The sequence below is a fragment of the Triturus cristatus genome, chromosome 1_2 (genome assembly GCF_964204655.1).
Source record: "Triturus cristatus chromosome 1_2, aTriCri1.1, whole genome shotgun sequence".
Lineage (NCBI taxonomy): Eukaryota > Metazoa > Chordata > Amphibia > Caudata > Salamandridae > Triturus > Triturus cristatus.
Genome location: NC_140580.1, coordinates 1,008,513,238 through 1,008,533,524, shown reverse-complemented (window position 1 = coordinate 1,008,533,524; position 20,287 = coordinate 1,008,513,238). Strand labels below are relative to the sequence as shown.

Below are 20,287 nucleotides of genomic sequence, written 5' to 3'. Positions count from 1 at the left end.
TGGAGAGAGAAAGGGAAACAGTAAGTATCTGAGATATTACTGACTAAAAGAGGCGGGAAGAGGGAAAAGCCTCTTTTTTATGTATGACCCTTACCCACTCTAATAGTGGCATGCTTCATCATCGGGTTCTCCCTGACTCCTAAAGGTCAGGGTGGGCTCGACCGTATTCCAGGGAGCACTTAGAAAGCAGATTGTCTTACTGTTTTAGGGGGGTTCTTTAGCATTAAGATAAAACTCCTTTGCCAATATGTTTTAGACAATTTGTACAGCATTGTGGGTGCGGTTCAGCATGGCTAAACATTAGTGGGATAAAGGAGAGTGGCATGCAGTGGAGGGTCATAAAGTGGAGTAGAGTGGAGTGTAATGGAGTGGGGTAGAGTGGTGTAGATTAGAGTTGAGTGGTGTGTAGTGTTGTGGAGTGTCATGGAGGGAGTGGATTGTCATAGAGTGAAAGGACGCAGATTAGAGTTGAGTGAAATAGAATGGTGTAGAGCAGAGTGGAGTGGCATAGAGGGTGTTCTGTAGAGTGGAGTAGAGTGTTGTAGAGAAGAGTGACATATAGCGGAGTAGCTTGTCAAAGAGTGGAGTGGCATGGAGTGGAGTAGTGTAGGAGAGTGAAATAGCATAGAGTGAAGCAGAGTGTTATAGTCTTGGAGTTGCATCTAGTGACAGAGTGTTAGAGTGGAGTGGCATAGAGTGGAGTAGTGCAGAGTGGAGAAGTGTGTTGTAGAATAGAGTGGAATAAAGTGACATGGAGTGGCACAGAGTGCAGTGCTGCAGAGTACAGGGGCATTGAGTTCAGTGGTGGAGAGCCAGTCTTGCAGAATAGAGTCCCGTAAGGTACAGAGTCGTAGAGTGCAGTGGCTTACAGTAGAGTGGTGCAGTGTAGAATGCTGCTGAGTAGAGTGGCGCAGAGTAGTCTTGCACAGTAGAGTGGCGCAGAGTAGAGTGACACAGAGTAGAGTGGTGCAGAGTAGAATAGTGCAGAGAACAGTGGCGTAGAGTACAGTGTTGCAGAGCAGAATAAAATGGCAGAAAGTACAGTGACAGCTCAATGGTGTAGAGTGGTGTAGTGGGCAGTGGTGCAGAGTGCAGTGACGTAGAGTGCAGTGGTGCAGAGTAGAGTGGTGGAGAGTTCAGTGGTGCAGAGTATAGTCTTGCGAAATAGAGTGGCGCATAGTAGAGTGGCGTAGAGTACATTGGTGCAGAGTAGAATAGAGTGGCTTAGTGTGCAGTGGCATAGCATGCAGTGGCGTAGAGTGCAGTTCTGTAGAGTGTTGCATAGTAGAGTATAGAGGTGCAGAGTGCAGTGGTGCAGAGTTGTTGGTGTAGAGTACATTGGCTTTAAATAAAGTGGTGTTAAATGCATTGGCGTAGAGTGCAGTGGTTTAGAGTAGAGTGGCGCAGAGTAAAGTGGCACAGAGTAAAGTGGTGTAGAGTGGCGCAGGGTACAGTGCAGTGGAGAAGTGTGGCTCACTGGTTAGAGGCGGCAGACCCGTAAGCAGAGGACGGCCCGGGACCAGGGTTCAATTCCCGACGCGGCAGGGTCTTGGACCAGGGTCAGCGGACTCGATAATTCTCGCTTCGGTGCCTACTCTAGTCAGGGACCACACTCGGCAACTCTGGACATTAGCTTGCCTCATCTTCACAACGGCCCCCCAGACCGCCAGGGATGCTTGGTCGCACCTTGGAGATACCCATTAGGGACCATCTCTCAGGGTGAGCCAGGACGGGTTCCCCAGCGGTCGAAGCGCAGAGATACTCCTCCGGGAGTCGATTCTAGCGCTATATAAACCCACAATTTAAATTAAATTAAATTAAATAGCGTTCAGTGGCAGAGAGCGTATTTTTGCAGATTAGACTGTCGTAGAGTGCAGTGGTGGATAGTAGAGTGGTGTAGAGTGCATTGGTGTGGAGTGCAGTGGCATAGAGTGGCACAGAGAACAGTGGTGTAGAATGAAGTGGCATAAAGTGTTTCAGAGTAGAGTATAGTGGCGTAAAGTGCAGTAATGCAGATTGGATTGGCATAGAGTGCATTGGTTTTTAGTAAAGTGGTGTAGAGTGCATTGGCATAGACTGCAGTGATGCAGAGTAGAGTAGAGTGGCACAGAGGGGAGTGGTGCACAGTAGAGTACAGTGACGTTAAGTGCAGATTAGAGTGTAGAGTGGATTGCCATAGAGTGCACTGGTGTAGAGTGGGGTGGTACAGAGTAGAGTACATTGGTGTAGAGTGCATTTTTGCATAGTAGAGTGACACAGAGTGGAGTGGAGAGTGCATTGGCAAAAAGTGCATAGTAGAGTAGTGTGGAGTAGAGTGCATTGGCCTAGAGTAGAGTGGTGTAGAGTAGAGAAGCATAGAGTGAAGTGGTGTAGAGTGTAGTGGTGCTAATAGAGTAGTGTGGAGTAGAGTGCATTGGTGTAGAGTAGAGAAGCGTAGAGTGAAGTGGCGTAGACTGGAATGGTGCGTAGTAGAGTGCAGTGTGAAGACGTGTGGAGTGGTGTAGTGTGAAGTGGTGAAGTGGTGTAGAGTGGAATATGCATGGTGTGGTAGACCACTGACATTACAGACAACACAACTTCAATTGAAGTGACCATTACATTTGCACAGACATACAGTTTTACTGATAAAAGTATACTGGCCACAAACGATAATGGATGGAAATATAATCACCTATTGATTTGTTTTGATCTTAATAAAATATTTGTATTCACCACACTTCAGAATTACCAAAAAAAGGGGTTTATTTGTGGTTTACTAATTCTGACATATTCTTAAAATATCTGCATAGTTCATTTACACACATTTTTATTTTGTTATGTGCTAGGAAAATAACATCCCCCAGCAGCCAGCATGATTGTCACAAAATTCCTCTCACTTTGAAGTCAGAGAAAGAAAGTAAACACCAAGCTCCCTAGAAGACAGAGCCTGACATTTGATCTCTGGCTACGAGTACACAGCTGATTTGATTTGATTTGATTTGATTTTGGGTTTTGTAGAGCGCACAGCTACCCTTAGGCATCCCGGCGCTAGTGAACACAGTCCTGTAGGGTGGGAAGTCATGTGGGGGAGTGCTCAGGGGAAGAGTAGGGTCTTCAGTCTTTTCCTAAATCTGAGGTGGTTTTGTTCCTGCCTCAGGGAGAGTGGGAGGTCATTCCATAGTCTGGGGGCATTGTACGAAAAACAGGCGACCACCTGTTCTGGCCTTCCTAATTCTGGTGACTTTTGCCAGGGAGAGGGAGTTGGATCTAAGTTGTCTGCTTGATTGTTGATGGGACACAAGAGGCCTGAGGATGGGAGGGCCTTCATTGTGCAGTATTCTATGGGCAATGCACAGGGTCTTGAAGTTGACCCGTTCCTTGACTGGCAGCCAGTGCAGACTTCTGAGGGCTGGCTTGGCCGAGTTCCTTGCTGCGGTTCCTGTGAGTATTCTTGCCGCCGCATTTTGTGCGCATTGAAGTCTGTGGACTACAGAGACTGGGGCCCCCAGATATAGGACATTCCCATAGTCCAATCTGGAGTTCACCAGCCCCTTTATCAAGAGCTTCCTGGATTGAGGGGGGAGTAGATGGAGGATCTTTCGTGCCATCTTCATAAGGCCGAAGCACGTTCCCGCAGTTTTCCTCGCTTGTGTTTTTAAAACTGAGATCCTGGTCCAGCCATATCCCTAGGCTTTTTACTTCGGATTTTGGGGATGGTGGAGATCCCATGCATGGTGGCCAGGGAAGAGGTGTGGGGATTTTATTTGGGTTTCCTAGGAGGAGTATTTCTGATTTTTCCCCATTCAGTTTCAACCGGGACTCGCACATCCATTGGTGCACTTTTTCCAGACAACTAAATAAATTGGTGAGGGCGTTGTCTGATTGGTTGAGGGAAACGACGAGCTGAGTGTCATCGGCGTACATTATTGATTTAATCCCAAAAGGTTTGACAACATCCTCGAGGGGAGCCATGTACACGTTAAAAAGTGTGGGGCTCAGGGAGGACCCCTGGGGCACCCCACACTTGAGTGCCTGAGCCTTGGAGATGGAGTGCCCATCTGTCACTTGAAAAGACCTGTCTTCAAGGAAGGATGAGATCCAGGCTAAAGCGGAATCCGCCACTCCTATCAGTTCAAGACGGTGAACAAGGGTTGCATGGTCCACCGTGTCGAAGGCGGCACTCAGGTCGAGGAGGATCACTGCCACTGATCCTCCTATGTCTAGTATGCCCCTAGCTTCTTCGACCACGGCTAACAATGCGGTATCCGTCCCTTGTCCTGGTCTGAAACCTGTCTGGGTTTGGCGGAGGAGATGGTTGGTCTCTAGGAACTCAGAAAGGTGTTGATTCGCTACTCTCTCGGCGATTTTGCTCATCGCCGGTAGCAGTGAGATCGGTCTAAAGTTTGATGGGTCTGTGGGGTCAAGATGCGGTTTTTTTATGAGAGCCTTCACAGTGGCTTTTTTCCAGTTTGCTGGGACTGTGCCATGTTCGAAAGAGGCGTTGATCAGGTTGGTGAGAGGAGGGGCTATAGTGGAAGCAACTTGCTTCAATTTACTGATCGGAGCTGGATCTGACGGGGCGCCGCTTTTGACTTTGTGCAGGACGTTGAGAAACGTTTCGGTGGTGATTTGGGGAAAGGAGAACAACCTCGGGGTGTCTTGGGAGGCCGGGTGGTAAGGGCCTCTTAGTGCAGTTGGCGCCGCCGGGAGGGAGTTGAGGATTTTTTCGATTTTTTTCGAAAAGAATTCGGCCATCTGGTTGCATTTTGTGCCATCCAGGTCTGGCGGTGGAGGGGGTTCCTGTATTTTGGAGAGGAGTTTGACTATCCGATAGGTCTCTTTTGCGGAGTTGGTCGCGGCTGCTATTTGATCCTCAAAGTAGGCGGCCTGTGCCGCTTTTAATGCATTTTTGTAGAGCCTAATGTGGGCTTTGTATCCACTTCTGTCTTCTGTGTTCCAGTGCTTTCTCCATTGGCGTTCAAGCCTTTTGCCTTTCCGTCTTAATTCACGTAGTTCCTCAGTGAACCACGGTAGTTTGGAGGATTTCCTGTTGGGAGGGAGGGCTTTGAGTGGCAGGACTGTATTGAGAGAGTCGCTAATCCAATTATGTAATTGAATTTCGGCTTTGGAGGGGTCGGGGTCGATTGTGGGTAGAGTGGAGGACAGAGAGCGTTCCCATAGGCTAGTGTCTAGTTTTTTCCATGGGCGTGACGGGGCCCGGGGGCGAGGAGTATCCGAGATCTTCCCTGGAAGTTGGAATTTGAGAGGAACCAAGAAGTGGTCAGACCAGGGGAGAGGGAGAGGAGTTTGAACAGAGAGTTTGGAGAGGTTAGAGAAGATGGGATCCAATAGGTGTCCTTTCATGTGGGTGGGATCATTACTGAGTAGTTGTAGATTCAGGGAATTTAGATCAGTTTTTAAGTCTGTGGCAAGTTTATTGCCTTGATCATCGAAGTGGAGATTTAAGTCCCCGAGGATTGTAAAGTTTGGCGTCCCGCACGCCAGGGAGGAGATGGCATCAATGAGTGAGTTTATGAAACTCCCTACCTGTCCTGGCGGACGGTAGATTAACACCCCAGTTAGTGTAGTAGAAGGTGGCAGGTGTAAAGAAAAGAGGACATTTTCACTGTCGAGAATGGGGCTGTCTTTGAATAGACATGCGAGGTTGTCACGATAGATAATCGCGATGCCCCCTCCCGTTCCTGTCGGTCTATTGAGGGTTTTAATGAGGTACCCAGGAGGTAGTGCTTGGATGATGTCCGGGTCGGAGCTCTCGGACAGCCAAGTTTCTGTTAAAAACAGAACGTCCAAGTTTGACTCTGTTAATAGTAGGTTAATTTCAATGTGGTGTTTAGGGAGTGACCTGCAATTCAGCAGGGCCATCTCCAGGCAGGCAGGTTCGGAGTGGGATAAGGGCGTAGCCCTGTAGGCGCAGATAGGGCATCTAAGAAGCTCCTGTTCCGGGGTAATAAGTCTGTTACATCTAGTGTTTAACGGATCTCTGAGTTGGTACAGAGTTTCTTGTGAGTATTTGATTCGGGGCGCATCAGAGCCGGCCAGGGGTGTGGGCTCTAGGCTCGGTCTGGCGCGGACGGGCGCAGACGGGCTTGCCTTAGGCGCGCCTTCGGCGCGCAAACGGCGCTCCCGCTGCGCTCGTCCGCTGCGCTTCCGCCATAGGCACATTTTATGGAGGTTGATTGAGGGAGGGGAGAGGGGGGTGTGGCCAAACAAGTGGGCGTGGCCTGAGTCCTCGCGCTGCGAGCGTCCGAGGAGTGGAGCAATTTAGGAGTCAGCTGGCAGCGTTAGAGTCCGCTACGTGAGCTGGGTAAAGTGCTCGATTGTTTAGCAGTTGCAGGGTGCTGTGGTGAGTTTTCTAAAAGCTAGCACACGTTATTCAGTGACAGTTTTTAAATTTTAAAAGCAAAAGCAATGCGCTGCGCGCTCTCCCGGCTTCCGCCTCAGGAGTGTGATCAATGGCTACCTGGCGCTTTTATTCAGCGTTTAAGTAGTCGTCTCGGGGGGCGTGGCCAAACAAGTGGGCGTGGCCTGAGTCCTCGCGCTGCGAGCGTCTGAGGAATGGAGCAATTTAGGAGTCAGCTGGCAGCGTTAGAGTCCGCTACGTGAGCTGGGTAAAGTGCTCGATTGTTTAGCAGTTGCAGGGTGCTGTGGTGAGTTTTCTAAAAGCTAGCACACGTTATTCAGTGACAGTTTTTAAATTTTAAAAGCAAAAGCAATGCGCTGCGCGCTCTCCGGGCTTCCGCCTCAGGAGTGTGATCAATGTGAGCAAATGTGAAAAGATCAGAACAAGATATAAAGGCCTTTTTAAAGAAATCCAGTACTGGTGGAAGACTACAGTAAATAGGGTTTGGGCAAGGGAAGGGACGAACTCAAGCTGGACTGCCTCAAACAAATAAAAATAGAACGCAAGCAAATGTGAGTTACAAACCACAAAGCCAATGACAAGCAGTGGGCAGAATACATTTGCAGGGAAGCTTTCTGACCGTCCCAAGATGCCATTAACAAACCAGGCAGCTGCACTGTCTGGTAGGCTTCAACCTAAAAAGAGCAGCAAGACACCAAGCAAACCCAGGTTTTTGTGCTGTATCACTTTCCCCTTTCAGCTTCTCTGCTATTGGAAGCCCATCTCAACACCAAAGTTTGTGTCCGAAAATTTAGCAGATCAGCAAGAATAACAGACCACAGTGACTCACTGTACTTCTGAGTCCAAGCATGCTTTGCATGGAGATTGTACAACGTATATGTAGCATCAATAAAACCCGAAAAACATTATTCTCAGAGGACACATTTTTTTAAAGTTGTTCTGAAACGAGATAAATGCTACACTGTGGTCAAACATGAATGAATGAGGCTACTTTTAAGGCAGACGTATGTCTGTAGGAACTGCTTAAGAGAATAAATGACACATATTACAGCATTGGAAAAGCTGAAAAAAAGGAAAAATGAAAAAGCAAAGTTGCAAAAGCCAAGAGTACATAAAGTAAACCAGTAACTCCCTGAGCAAAAGCATCGAAAGGGAGTGCTGAGATTTTGGAAAATATGAGAGATCCCTTTACACCATAAAGACAATTTGAGGCAGATGTTCCCTATGAAGTAAAGGTGCAGCAGTGTCAAGATGAATAAGACATGTGGAAACATGAAAGTGCTTGCATAACACAAGTCAGAGAAAACTAGCTAAACCACAGTTAGGAGAAAGGCAGCTACACAAGATTTTAACATTAAAACAGAGAACAGTTCTCAACTAGAATATCACTAGCGCAGAGCGTGTTTCGCATATATAAACCGTCCAACAACTTAACAAATCCTACATATCAAGCAGAGTTGCACGACAAAGGACACATTTAGTTCCTCTGTAAAATCTGCTTCTGGTATTGTCCTTTTTAACATTACCCTACTAATGAAGCTTTTGTCGTCCTGTTGGAGGTCCTGACAGCAAAATTTAGAAATGGCTGCTGGGCCAACGGACAATCACAGGAATCCACATCAAAGCGGTTCCTGTGAATGCATTATAACTTTGACTTTGTGGCTTTGTCAAACATGATGGAGCCATCCAACAAAGTTACAAAGTTTTTGTTTTCTCAAAAAATAAAACCCGAAAGTTGTATTTTGTTTTTGGAAAGAAAACAAAAAACAATGACTCCCTCACCATGGGAGTTATCGCCCATGGCGAGGGGGGGAATTGTTATGTCTTTACTGCCGCTTGCCGCCAGGGTGTTCCTGGCGGTGACAGGCAGTAAAAAAACAGCTATATGTCCGCTCATCTAAATTGGGAGGACAAACATATAGACATTTTTTGTTAAAGCAGTGCATGTCCCATGAGAGCCTTGTATCCTTAGAATGGTGGATGGGAGGGTGCAATGACTGCCTCAGGCACCTGCCCCTCCGTTCAGCAAGTAGCCAGTCCACGGCATAGCAGGATTTCCCAGAGTGGTTCCCTGGGTAGATGGGTAGAGCAATGCAGAATCACAAACACCTTGGACTCAACTACAAAATGTGTGAGCAACTAGGGGAGGGGGATATGCACAGACTTGAGAGAGAATGTTCACTAAAGTCCCAGTAAACATTACTGGTGCACTGTGATTGAAATTAGAAAGCACTTCCACCCACATCTCTGTCCTTAAAACCCTCATATCGGACTTTTGTCTGAGGAAAGCCGATTTCAAAGTTAATTGCTTTGAAACTGTCATTTCCTGCTTAACTTTCTGGTTACTGACAATGCATTGTGTTTGCATGACTCTGCCACTCTGCAAGGAAGTCAGCTTATCTGTTTAGAACCAATGCCCAGTATTTCTTTTGCATTGCTGGGTCCTAGGCTATACTTAGTTCACAAAATCAATGAGTGTTTGACACTACAGGCCTGATTTACGCTTTGGGGGGCACATCTGTCAGGGTGGCAGACGTAATTTCCTCCACCCGCCTAGCTGGACTACCGCCCTCCTTTTCAAAAGGTCTCGCTGGCCCTGTGGAGATCTTTGCGCATTCAGAGAAGCCGCCATCATGGCAGCTTACTCAAAAAACTTTTTTGTTTTCTAAAACCAACTCCTAAAGTAGAAGTTTATTACTGAACAGCAAAAATTAAATGATCCTCATGCCCTGGAGTTTTCTCCCAGGGTGTGGCTCATGTTTCTTTATTTTTCAGGTTGGGACTGCCAGGGTTTCTAAGGGCCATACGTACGAACACATGTTCTCATAGACACAGACTGGGTAAGTCCCTTTGATACATCTGGCCCTAACTAGGTTGACGGGCTGATGCACCAACACTGGCAGTGGAGCCAAGAGAGACACTCCCATCAATGGCGGTCTACCCAACTCGAAACAAGGCAGGCGGACGGTCACGTTGGCGCACACAGCACTCTGCCACGTTGGTGGGGAGCACCCTGTCCACCAAATCCGAAATCAGGCCCCAGTTCTCGTGCTGCAAACACAGAGTGTGAAATGAAAGGACAGTGTTGTACCCACATGTGGCAACTACATGGCCTGCATTTTTGAGTGGAAAAGCAGATTCAAGTGAGTGAAACCGGCGCACAAGTACGGAAATGTGAAGCTCTTGTGACCTGAGAATATTAAAAGGCTCTTACATGGAATAAGCATATCCAAGTAACACGTGCTATGAGCTACTGGTCTCTGTTGAAAAGTAGAGCAGAGCATTAGGGAAGCAAAGCCCTCTAGTGATAGACTATATTGTTGGGCTCTAACTCCAAACCCATCTAAATCATATTTAACTATGAGTTTGAGGAACATCTTTCACTTAGATTGGGACATTTTATTGATTTGCTTTATAGCGCTGAGACTCCATGGAAGTCCAATTAATGTCTGAAGTTGAGCACGAAGGGCACAAGCAGAGTCCATCCCACAGCTCAGTAAGAACACAATCAATAAGGCACAGCTCAATAAAGGCCCATAGAAAACACACCTGAACCAGAGCTGAACTTTGAGCACCAAGAGAAATAGTGTCAAATGGCATCCAACACAAAGGAGGTCAACAAGAGCAGGACACACTACAGAAAGAAGACTGGCCAACACCACAGTAACCTGTAAAACATTCAAACAAGTCTCTCACAACCACAAGAAACCGTGTTTGAGAAGAACAGAAAACCCAACATAAACACAGATTAGCGAGAGAGCAGGAGCCATCAACACAGCAGTAGTAGAACATAATAACCAGCAAAGACTCAATTCAACGAGAAACCAACCAGCTGAAACACATCTGAACAGCTCATCAGAAGACGGTAGAAAGGAAAGAAAACTGTGCACGAACCAGAATGACTGTACTAAATGAGAACTCACCTAGCAGAGACGCAGTTAATAAAAAAAAATCATTTTCCATTAATAATTACCAGAGAGACAGTTCAATAAAATCACACCATTGTAACAAGTCACTAAGAACAAATCTGTAGCAGAATGCCTTTTTATTCACAGCCATTAAACTGCTACCGTTCACACAACAAGATAAATACAGCCCAACAAGGAACCAACAAGTAGGAAAGAGTGTTCCTGCATAGAAACAATCAAGATAATCAAGACGGCAGAAAAATTGTGGCAGAGAATTAATCTCAGTTTTACCTACATTGTGTTGGTACTACAATCCAACTCACAGAAGCTATGGGAAAACAATACCCAGGTAATAGTGTTTACAGCATATTTACACCACAGCAAACTGAATCCGACTGGAAAAAGGAATAGCGATATTTGTCACTTTGCATAATACGTTCAAGCCATGTGTTAATTATTTAGAGTTAACAAGTTATCAATGGCGCCCTTCTTTGTAAACTCTTTGCTAACCTCCATGTCCACATAGGAATGTTCTCTATAAGTATGGATACTTCACTATAATTTTGTTTTGCTCAACCCCAGTGTTGTCCTTCAAATATGTACCAAAAACCAGGAAAGGCACAACCCAACATGAATGCAAAAAGCAGACAAACAGCTGACAAATAAAAGGATGGATCCAACTCAAATTGAAGACTATCTCCACGACACAAACCACTATAAGGGTGCGAGACAGAAATAACAAAGCCCAACACACACGTCGCAAACAGATTTCAGCCATAAGGTGACAAGACTGTCAAGAGACAGCTCCAGTTCCTCAGTGTTACAAAGTCCACAAGCTGTAAACTTCCATTCAATGCAAATAACACCTGTCTCTGAGGCGGAAACATGTCTTCTTCCCTACATAGTTTAAAACAGCACTTAGCTATTCAATTCTTAGTAGAAAGAATGGATTTGTGCCTAATTCATGGTTAAGATGAGTCCGCTGTGCTCTCATTTGTGTCATCAATAGTAAATTAACTGCTATATGGTGATGAGGGCGCCCTGACGTTCTTTATATGTATGGACAGTCTTGGCCACCCCATCTCTGATGCTGTATCTTGCTTCTAAGCATCCTGCCATCCATCCTGAGGATGAACCATCTTCCCTGGGCCCAACATCCATGACGCAGATCCGCCACACTGCTCTTGCTAGTCATTTGTACCTGAAATACGGTGAGGATGGCAGCAGGAAAGGTGTCGAAGTTTGTGGTTGGTGTTTCATCTTCAAAATTAAACCTGTGGAGAGGGTAGAGAAGACAACATTTATTAGATGTGCATAATGAATCACTTATATGTCCCTCTTGCCTCACTGCTATCTCCATTTTGCATAAAATAGTGTAATTTTTCAGAAATGCCATGTCATTTCTGCTAAAAAAACTCACGAGAGTGGAAATCCATTGCTGGACTCCTAGGGAGAGCCTCAAAGCATGGATGCCATTTCCCGCAGTATCTGTATTTGAATTGCTTCCATTGCTTCCAGGGAATTCATATAGCCTCCCTCTAAAATGAGATTTAATGTTCTTCTACCCAGCATGCTTCCTTGTACTGCTTGTTTAGGGATTCCATGCCCCTCCCCTAGGAGGATCTCCATGCCCCATGCCTTCCTGCACACTGGGTGGTTCCACAGAACCTCTTCCCCTCCCAATGAAAAGCTCATACCTCTGGACCAGCTGTCTACGAGTTAATGAAGCCCTGTTCGCCTTATAAAGTGATTTTCTGCTTCAGATGAGGATGTTCTTACAAGGGTTCAAGGCTCCTACATTTGATGAGAGGGCCCTAGTCACTCACCAACATCTTCGTAAACTCCTCTCTTCTTTTGGGAATTGGGGCCTGAATCCCCTACATCCACTTACTGATCCCTGTGTGTGAGTGCCAGTGGGATCCTGCATCCCTTTCATAGACCCTGGTCAGTTTCTTCCAATTATAGCATCTCTAGACTCCTTTGACAGAGAGCTAACTGGTTCCCTCCCAGTTGTTGAATAAAATCCTGTGTCCTGTCTTGATATAGGAAACACAGCCAGTTCCCAACTCTCGGAGCAGGTATGCCCTCGCCTCAGTCAATGGACTCAGCGGTCACTGATGCTACGCCTTTCTGATCACATGATGCTGAGTGACTTACAAGCCCCCGAAAAGCTGCATCCCCAACAAGGCGAACACAACAATGAAGAGGAAGAGGAGGAAGAGCAGGCTGACGATGGACTTCATGGAGTTCAGCAGCGACACCACCAGGTTCCTGAGTGAATTCCAGTACCTGGCAAGAGAATCAACTCAGTCAGTTAGAGGCAGACAATGCAGACAGAATCCCACTAACTTCCCAATTCAAAGTCACCCTTACTAGACATATCAACACCCACTTAAGACCCGATCCCACTGGAGGAGAACCAAGATTGAATTGCATATAGGGCTCCCCTTATGAAGAAGCACAGTGGGCAAAAGGACAAAGCACTGGAACGAAACCACAAACGATTGCCAGTGGCTGAGACTTCATACATTCCACCCATCGCCTTTTGTTGTTTTAAAGTGGTGCCCTAAGTCCAGTGGCGGCTCCCCCATTGGGGCGTGGGGGCGTCACCCTACTGCTTTCTCACGGTGCGAGAAGGCAGAAACATAAACGGTAAAAACGACCATTTATGTTTCTGCCTTTTCGCATTGCGAGAAAGCAGAAGTCCCTCTGTGCGTGCCTGGTTGGGGGCAGGCGGGTGGGCGGTCCTGCTCGAGGGAAGGGGGGAGTGGCTTGGCCAATGTTGTGCATACTGACTGTTTGGTCGGCCCTGGAACCGACCAAACAGTTAGTACCCACAAGAGTGGGTAAGCCACTCCCCCCTGCCCTCGAGAAGGGCCGCCCACTCTCCCATTTTCTTTATGCAGAAGAAAATGTCCCAGGATAGGGCACTCTCCTGCTGCGCCTACCAATCACAATGCTGCCATTTGCAGCGTTGTGATTGGCTTGTGTAGGGGAGGGAAGCTGCCTGCTGGCTGCTTCCTGTTCCTGCTTCCTGCAGCACACGCGGACCTGGCTACCGCTGCACCAGTACAGCATGACCGGCCAGGAGCGGAGGCGGTGGGGTACCCGGCACTCAGGTAAGTTTTATTTTATTTGTTTTACTCATCACCCGCGACCCCCCCTCCATCCCTCCCTCCCTCGAGCATGCCGGCTGCCGCTGCCTAAGTCTGACAGGCATTCCCAGACATTGGTGGTTCTGTGCTCACTGTACCAAAGGATGAAGGCTGCAACCCACTGATGAGGTGCATAAAGGCTGAAGGTTGAAATCAGTTAGGGGTTTCTTGTGTTCTTGTTCACAGAAGACGTTGTGGGCAGTTCAAGCTGGACTCTTCCTAATGCAACATGACCAAGCCTGATTTGCATATGGCTGCTCTCCGGCTGCAATGGTGCAGTGGCCAAAAAAAGAAACAACTGGAATGTGGCCTGAGCAATTCTCAGTGTCTAGGACTTTTGCAAGCATTTCACCCATTGCATTTTATTGTTTTAATAGGATTCCAGGAGTTCTGTCACCTGTCCTGGAGACTGGTTAGCTGCAGGCTCCAGGGCAGCAAGGCCGCTGCTCAACAACCTGTGATCAATCCGAATGAGTATGAGCTTGAGTGCACAATCCCTCAAAGATCTGTCACTCCCTTTGGGCTTGGCAAACACTATCTTCTTATGCCATCCCAATCTGAACATCTTTTTTTTACTCAATGGGGCCCATAAGGCCTCACACTGATATTTCTGGTGCCTGGGGAGATTGTGTCAGTGGGGTCCTGGAGATTTAGTATGACCTAAATATTTTAAAAACATAATGAAACTGTCAGGAAAACCAAAAAGAATTCAGAAAATGGCAGTAGAGGACTGTTGGCAGAAGCAACACTGGACCTTCGTTCCTGTCGTTCTACTACAACCAGAGTTCAATTTCTAGCCCAAGAGAAAATGCTACAACTAAGGGGCAAAAAAAGTTTAAAATGTTCCCCAGCAAAGCATGCCATAGACCACTGGGTTCAAGTCGGCATAGCACAAAAGACAGGGTAGGCAAAGCCCACTTGGACAGGGTATGTTGTCCGACAGTTGAATGTAAATACCATGGGCAGACAGATTTTGACCCCCCCTCAATTATTCGGACATTAGTCTGCCTCACCACTAACTACTTGCTGTGATTACTTTATCTTGGTTGGATTGAGTTACAGCCTGTCTCAGTGTCTTTCTCTGTTCCTTCACAAACACATATCTTCTATCTTATGAAGTGTTTTGGGTCAGGCTGTGTTCCCCCAAGGACCAGCCCCTTTCTCCTCAGTTCCTTTAGCTGCCAACCATGCATTCATATACTCCACACTCGGACAGCACCACATCCAAACCACTCCCTCTTTGTGTCCTTGCTCCCAGCCACCACCAGCCCCAATCTGAAGTGCAACAGAGATGCATCCTGCAGAAGCCTCATGCCAGCAAAAGAAATAAGTGTTGTATCAGTGCTGAGGGGGTCAGCGGAAGCGATGTGTCTGCGTTATGTTCCGCCACTGGCCTGTGGGGACATGGGCTGCCCTTCCCTGTCACGGAGAGGACGTTCGGCCTTCGCTGGCTCGGGCTATGCTGGCCCGCGTCACGTCATTGGGACCGAAGAGATATCCCCAGTGGCAGGAGAGCTGTTATCTTGCAGAGCTTGCCAAGACAATCAAAAAGCCATTTTCGCACAAAGTAAGAGTGTTTTCTTTCCATATCAGCTATTTAGAATGTTCACTTTCCTTCCCTGCACCCTGACTGGCTGAGAAATAGGGTGTGAAGTCCCAGGAAAGAGCCCTCTGAACACAGATCTGGATCTTAGAGCTATTAAGATAGAAACCTCACTGGAGTACATTTGTGTGGGAACAGCAGATCCATCTGGGCATGGCACTAACACACACAGGAGTTCAGCTCCATTAACTATTGCACCATGTTCAGTTTCCGCCAGCTGCAGGTGTGAACTGCAGCCCCATGCCCACTAATGGGAGCCATGAAGATAATACTGGGTGTTGGAAAGGAATCCTACTTGGCACTCGGCAATGTTGTGCCAAAGGAAGACATCATAACGTCAACACCCTCTGTGAGGCCAGGCAACTGTGTGTGTCACTTGGGCCTAGCCTAACACCCATATAAATCAAGCAATGTTGTGAACTACTGAAATTCCCTACCACATCTACACAATTGTCTGAGATTTACACAAGATCACAGTGTCAGACGCTGCATTAACTAAAAGCTTGCACTAAACACTGGAGTGACACAAGTCACAAGTCTGGATCTTTCAAATTATGTAGGGGAGGCGTTCAAGTCTTTGAACATATTTTATATGTCTGCACCAGTGAAACCTTGGTAGAAGCTCGGAACCGCTTTTATAAAACCCATATATTTAAGATATAATTCATCCGGAATTAATGATCTGATCGTTTTAACTAGATCACCACTTGATGAATTTGTGTGTTATAATCTGTATACATTTGTGTCATTGTTTTAGAAAAAAGCTTTGAATTAAGTCTTTTATATTTACAATTTTGCACGGATTTTGAATGTTTTATTATCGTTTTAAAAAAAAAACCTTTTTTTATATAACGGAGTTTTATATAGCTCGAACTTGACCCGAAGGTATCGGAGTGATTCAAATACCACCAGTTGCGTTACATGAGGACACAATCATTTTTGTTAGGCACAGGGAGATTACGTGATTTGCCCAGAATCACAGGACGTTCAGCGTCATTGCCGAGACTCGAACCCAGTTCCCCACATTCGAGGTCGACTGCCATAGCCGTTAGGCCAACTCCTCAACCCAATTGTTGATCTCTGATGAGGCCTAAATCAATTAAAACTGATTCCTACTCCATCCCAGTTACGACCAGAAAGCCGTGCATCGCAGACCGCCCTTCCACACCTCCAAAAGGGCAGGTGCGTTGTGTGTTATTCCTTCTCCCTGCCACACTCAAATTCAAGCAATGAATGCTCTCCACCACTGAGTCGCCTGTTTAATGTCAGAATGTAAATAGCAAAATATCATCTGGCACAAATATTGTGCCCAAGATATCATTTCCAAGAATAGTACAGGTGTAGATTTTTTATTGTCAACTCAAATGGGAGGATGTTTTTTGTAAAGGAAAACTCATTTCCGTTAGACTATATTTTTGTTATGATATTCTGGTATCATACTGAGTAGACATTCACCCTGCTGTGCAGCTAGGATGTATGTGCATCACTGTGTCTTCCTAACCATACCAGATTGAAGGCGGGAATGAGGTGCATAAGTGATGTATCCCATGACCAGCTTAGCATTGGTGACGGCTCAATCCAGAGCCCCTTGTGCGACCGGTATGCGTAGTTCAAATCAGAAAGGGCCCATGGCACATCGCTGAGATGTTTGAAAGTGCAGCCAGGTGCTACCATCAACCGTGTGTTACAGGACTGAGGTTGGGGGAAGAAACCCTCCTTCGCGTCTGTCTTAGTACCGCTGGGGAACATGGCCGACATCTAGTGGCCCGAGCGTCATACCTGGCCCGTTCTTAAAGCACACCCACCACCCTACCCCAAACTACCACCAAGGACAACAACCACCAGGTGCCCTTGGATACCAGAGACAAACAGTGCCCCTTGGTGACCCCTACGCGCAGAAATGTCAGCAAATCTTCACTGACCTGTCACTAGATCAAAGCCGATGTTCTAATAATACGTGAAAATCAGGTATAGATGTGAAATTTTAAAGAAGTGTATAAACATGCCATGTATCCTGTAGAAATGACCTTTTAATCCTAAATGAGGTTTGTCCAAAGAACTGACCCGAGTGGATATTATTGCCCCATCTGCTCGGGGTGTTTATAACAACTACAGGGTGTTTACCCACACGAGACAACACCGCTGTGAGTGGCTCCACAGCCAAACATCCTGGGCCTTATTTATGAGAAGTGACACATTGCTGTGTGAAAACAGCGATGTGTCACTTCTCAATGCGCCCTCCTTGCGACATGATGGATGCGTCATATTTACTGTATGACCCATCATGTCGCAAGGAATGACAAATACGTCATGACGTATCTGTCGGTGCAAAACTGACGCATCGCTGGAGTTGTGTCGGAAGTGTGACGCAACTCCAGTAATGCAGGGGGGAGGGCTATGAATATAGCACAGCGTCAGTCTAACTACTGCTGTGAGGCAGGCTTAAGATATTGACGCAATGGCGTCCTAGAAGTGGCGCACTGAAATCTCATAGATTTCAATGGGCCACTTCTACGAGGCTTGGATGTGAAGGGAAAGCCCACCCTGCATACATCGTACCTGACATACGTATAATGTAGCGCAGGGGTTTACAAAGTGACGCATCTGCCGAGATGCATTTTTTACACCACCGGTGCGTTACAAAAGTGTCACAAGGCCTCATAAATAAGGCCCCACATCTTCTGCATACTTAGGTGTTATTTATCAGCACTGTAGAGACACAGAGGATGTGCTTGTCATGCGAATAAGAGAGCAAATCACAGTGCTCCGGGTACCTGCGGGCACAGTCACACATTTGCAAATGCACCAATAAAGCAAACCGCAAGTATCCCTCAGACTCGCATCCTCCCTAAAGGAGACCCGCGGTACTAGGGAAGAGGTGTGGTGCAGCGGCCAGGGCGCTTAATCTTCCCGATGGCCCCCAGCGCCTTGACATTCTCGGGTAATTGTTTGCGATTTACAAATACTGGATTACAAATACTGGATTTTTAGGAGGTGATTAGTGACCTCACCGCAGGGCTGTGGTGCCATCAGGTGCGCACTTCATGCACAGCGGACGCTTGCTGTCAGGAGTTCAGTGCCACAGATCAAGCCGAGGGTGCTCTCAAGTGCCCATTTTTCACTCAGCCAGAATCTATTGTTCAGAAAAACCGAGCAGGCTGATGGTGTAAGCCACTGCGTAGGGCACATCTATGGTGGCATCAGGTGTGACACATGCAGTGCAGACCACTGTGCTTTGGTGTGCCCATTTTACACACAATAAACCCGCGGTGCCCTCAGGTGACCATTATATACAGAACTGACTCAGGATGCTCCCAGATACCCATCTCACACAACCAGATTGAACGTGCCCTACACACATATGGCCCCTAATACACAAAGTCTTCATGTGCCCATCCGACGTAAGAACAGAGTCATTGTGCGTAGTTTAAACAGCGCAACTTCACCGTGCCTGACACACCCCTGATAGAATGCAGATAAACTCTGCTCACTTTCCATAGAGGTGGAACAAGGTGCTACCAGGTCCCATATAGTGTAACCCAGAACTCTGGTGCCTGATTTACCCCCATATTTCTCAATTCCTCCATATCATCTTCAGCTTTCCAATGTCAATTGTCTCCTGTAGGGTTCAGTGGGGCCACCCATCCTACACACGTTACTCACCCATAGAAACATGTCTTCAACCCCAGTGACTTCTTTGGGATCATGACGTTTAAGTGCAGTTAAAGTACCCAAAAGGTTAAGAGATATAAGGTCCATAATGCCGTTAAGTGGCATGTGCACCCACTGTGGAGCTACGGTACCCATCAGACATGCAGCACACCACTTGTGCCGAGAGGCATCCTCTCCACACACGGACACCACCAGTGGTTGATGGTGGCAGAAGGAAGCAAGACTTACTTGGTGACTTTGAAGATCCTGAGGAGCCGAAGCGCTCGCAGCACACTGATTCCAAACGAGGTTCCTGGCTTCACCACTGCCCAGATCACCTCAAAAATGCTTCCCAAGATGACCTGGAAACAAAAAGGCACTTTGGGTAAGGGAGTTCCTGGATGATAGCTTCACCAGTCCCTACTCCAAGGAAGGAGGTCTTCTTCACAACCCAGGGGCAATGAGTACCATTCCCACTCATGAAGGTTCCACCACGTCACCTGAAAGATCCAGCTATACATTTTTCAGATGATAATGTGCAGCCTAACACTACCCCCAGTTCAAAACATTCTTACCCCGGAGCCACTGCTCCCTGTATGCATTTGTTCAATTACTGGTTGTTTGAAGGCCTCTGACCACTCCTAAGATGGCGGCGCAATGATTTTGTGAGTGTCTGTTCTAGTGTACTATGCGAACCTATTGCAAACTGCATTTCTTTAGTTCCATGCTTTTAAAGTATTTGGAAACTGTACAGAGAAAAATCCAACACATCATCCAGGAATCGGAACAATACCACAGAGCATGCGCATCAGTGGACGGGAAGCAGCACAGTCTAGGATAGGACCTAGGGCTAGGAGGGTCCACAGCTCATGGTTCATGAGTGTCTTGAATCCCTCGGCTTATAAAGACAGAGGCGGTATTTCATACGTTTTGCGTGGGTGCTTGGATGACGCTGTGCAATTTTGTGCTGAGCTTGCTGGCTTTTACAGTGGTAAGTCAACAGGCGCATGGCTTTGCATTGTTCTGCACCATGCGAGCGCCTGTGCAAATCCTTAGCAAATACCTTCTAGGGAGTCCTAGTGAGCTCCTGGGGTTTGATCAGGGATCGGCTTTTGGAGCCCCCCTGAAAGTAAGGATGGCTCTGGAGAGCCAGATGTCTGCATGCTTCTGTGTAAAGCTGTAGCTACAGTGTCATTACCTGTGTGGGCTGGCTGTGTGACAATCTGTGATTCTGTGACTGCCTGTTACTCCTCTGTGATAATTGTGTTTGATGGTTGTTTGATAACACTGTGAATGCCTGTGGTTGATCTGTGAGCTCCATGATGCAATGATTGTGGAATAACTGCCTGCTGCCCTTCCCTATCATCTCTGTGAAAGGACTTTATAGTGACTGTGTGACAGCCTGTAGCCGGTCTGTGCACAGGGTGAGATATTACTGAGCAACGACTGTGGGACTGCCTGTCGCTCTTATGTGACTATTTGTGTGAAATGCTGTTTGACTGCCTGAGACAATTCTGTGCTCATATGTTGAAAACGTTTTGTCAGACAATGCTGTGACTGAATTGACTGACTGCTATTTGAGGTAAAAAACTGATCTGTTAGCGTCAAT

General features: G+C 46.9%; 1 protein-coding gene across 1 annotated transcript in view; it reads right to left on the bottom strand.

Moving 5' to 3' along the window:
• Positions 1–20,287, bottom strand: part of CACNA1B (calcium voltage-gated channel subunit alpha1 B) — a 1,044,174-nt gene that overhangs the window by 311,664 nt on the left and 712,223 nt on the right. The window contains exons 13-15 of the mRNA XM_085611669.1: positions 18,928–19,040; positions 12,427–12,558; positions 11,471–11,543 (exon numbers count right to left, since the gene is read on the bottom strand). Coding sequence (XP_085467795.1) covers positions 11,471–11,543; positions 12,427–12,558; positions 18,928–19,040 — 318 coding nt within the window. The remainder of the gene's footprint in view (positions 1–11,470; positions 11,544–12,426; positions 12,559–18,927; positions 19,041–20,287) is intronic.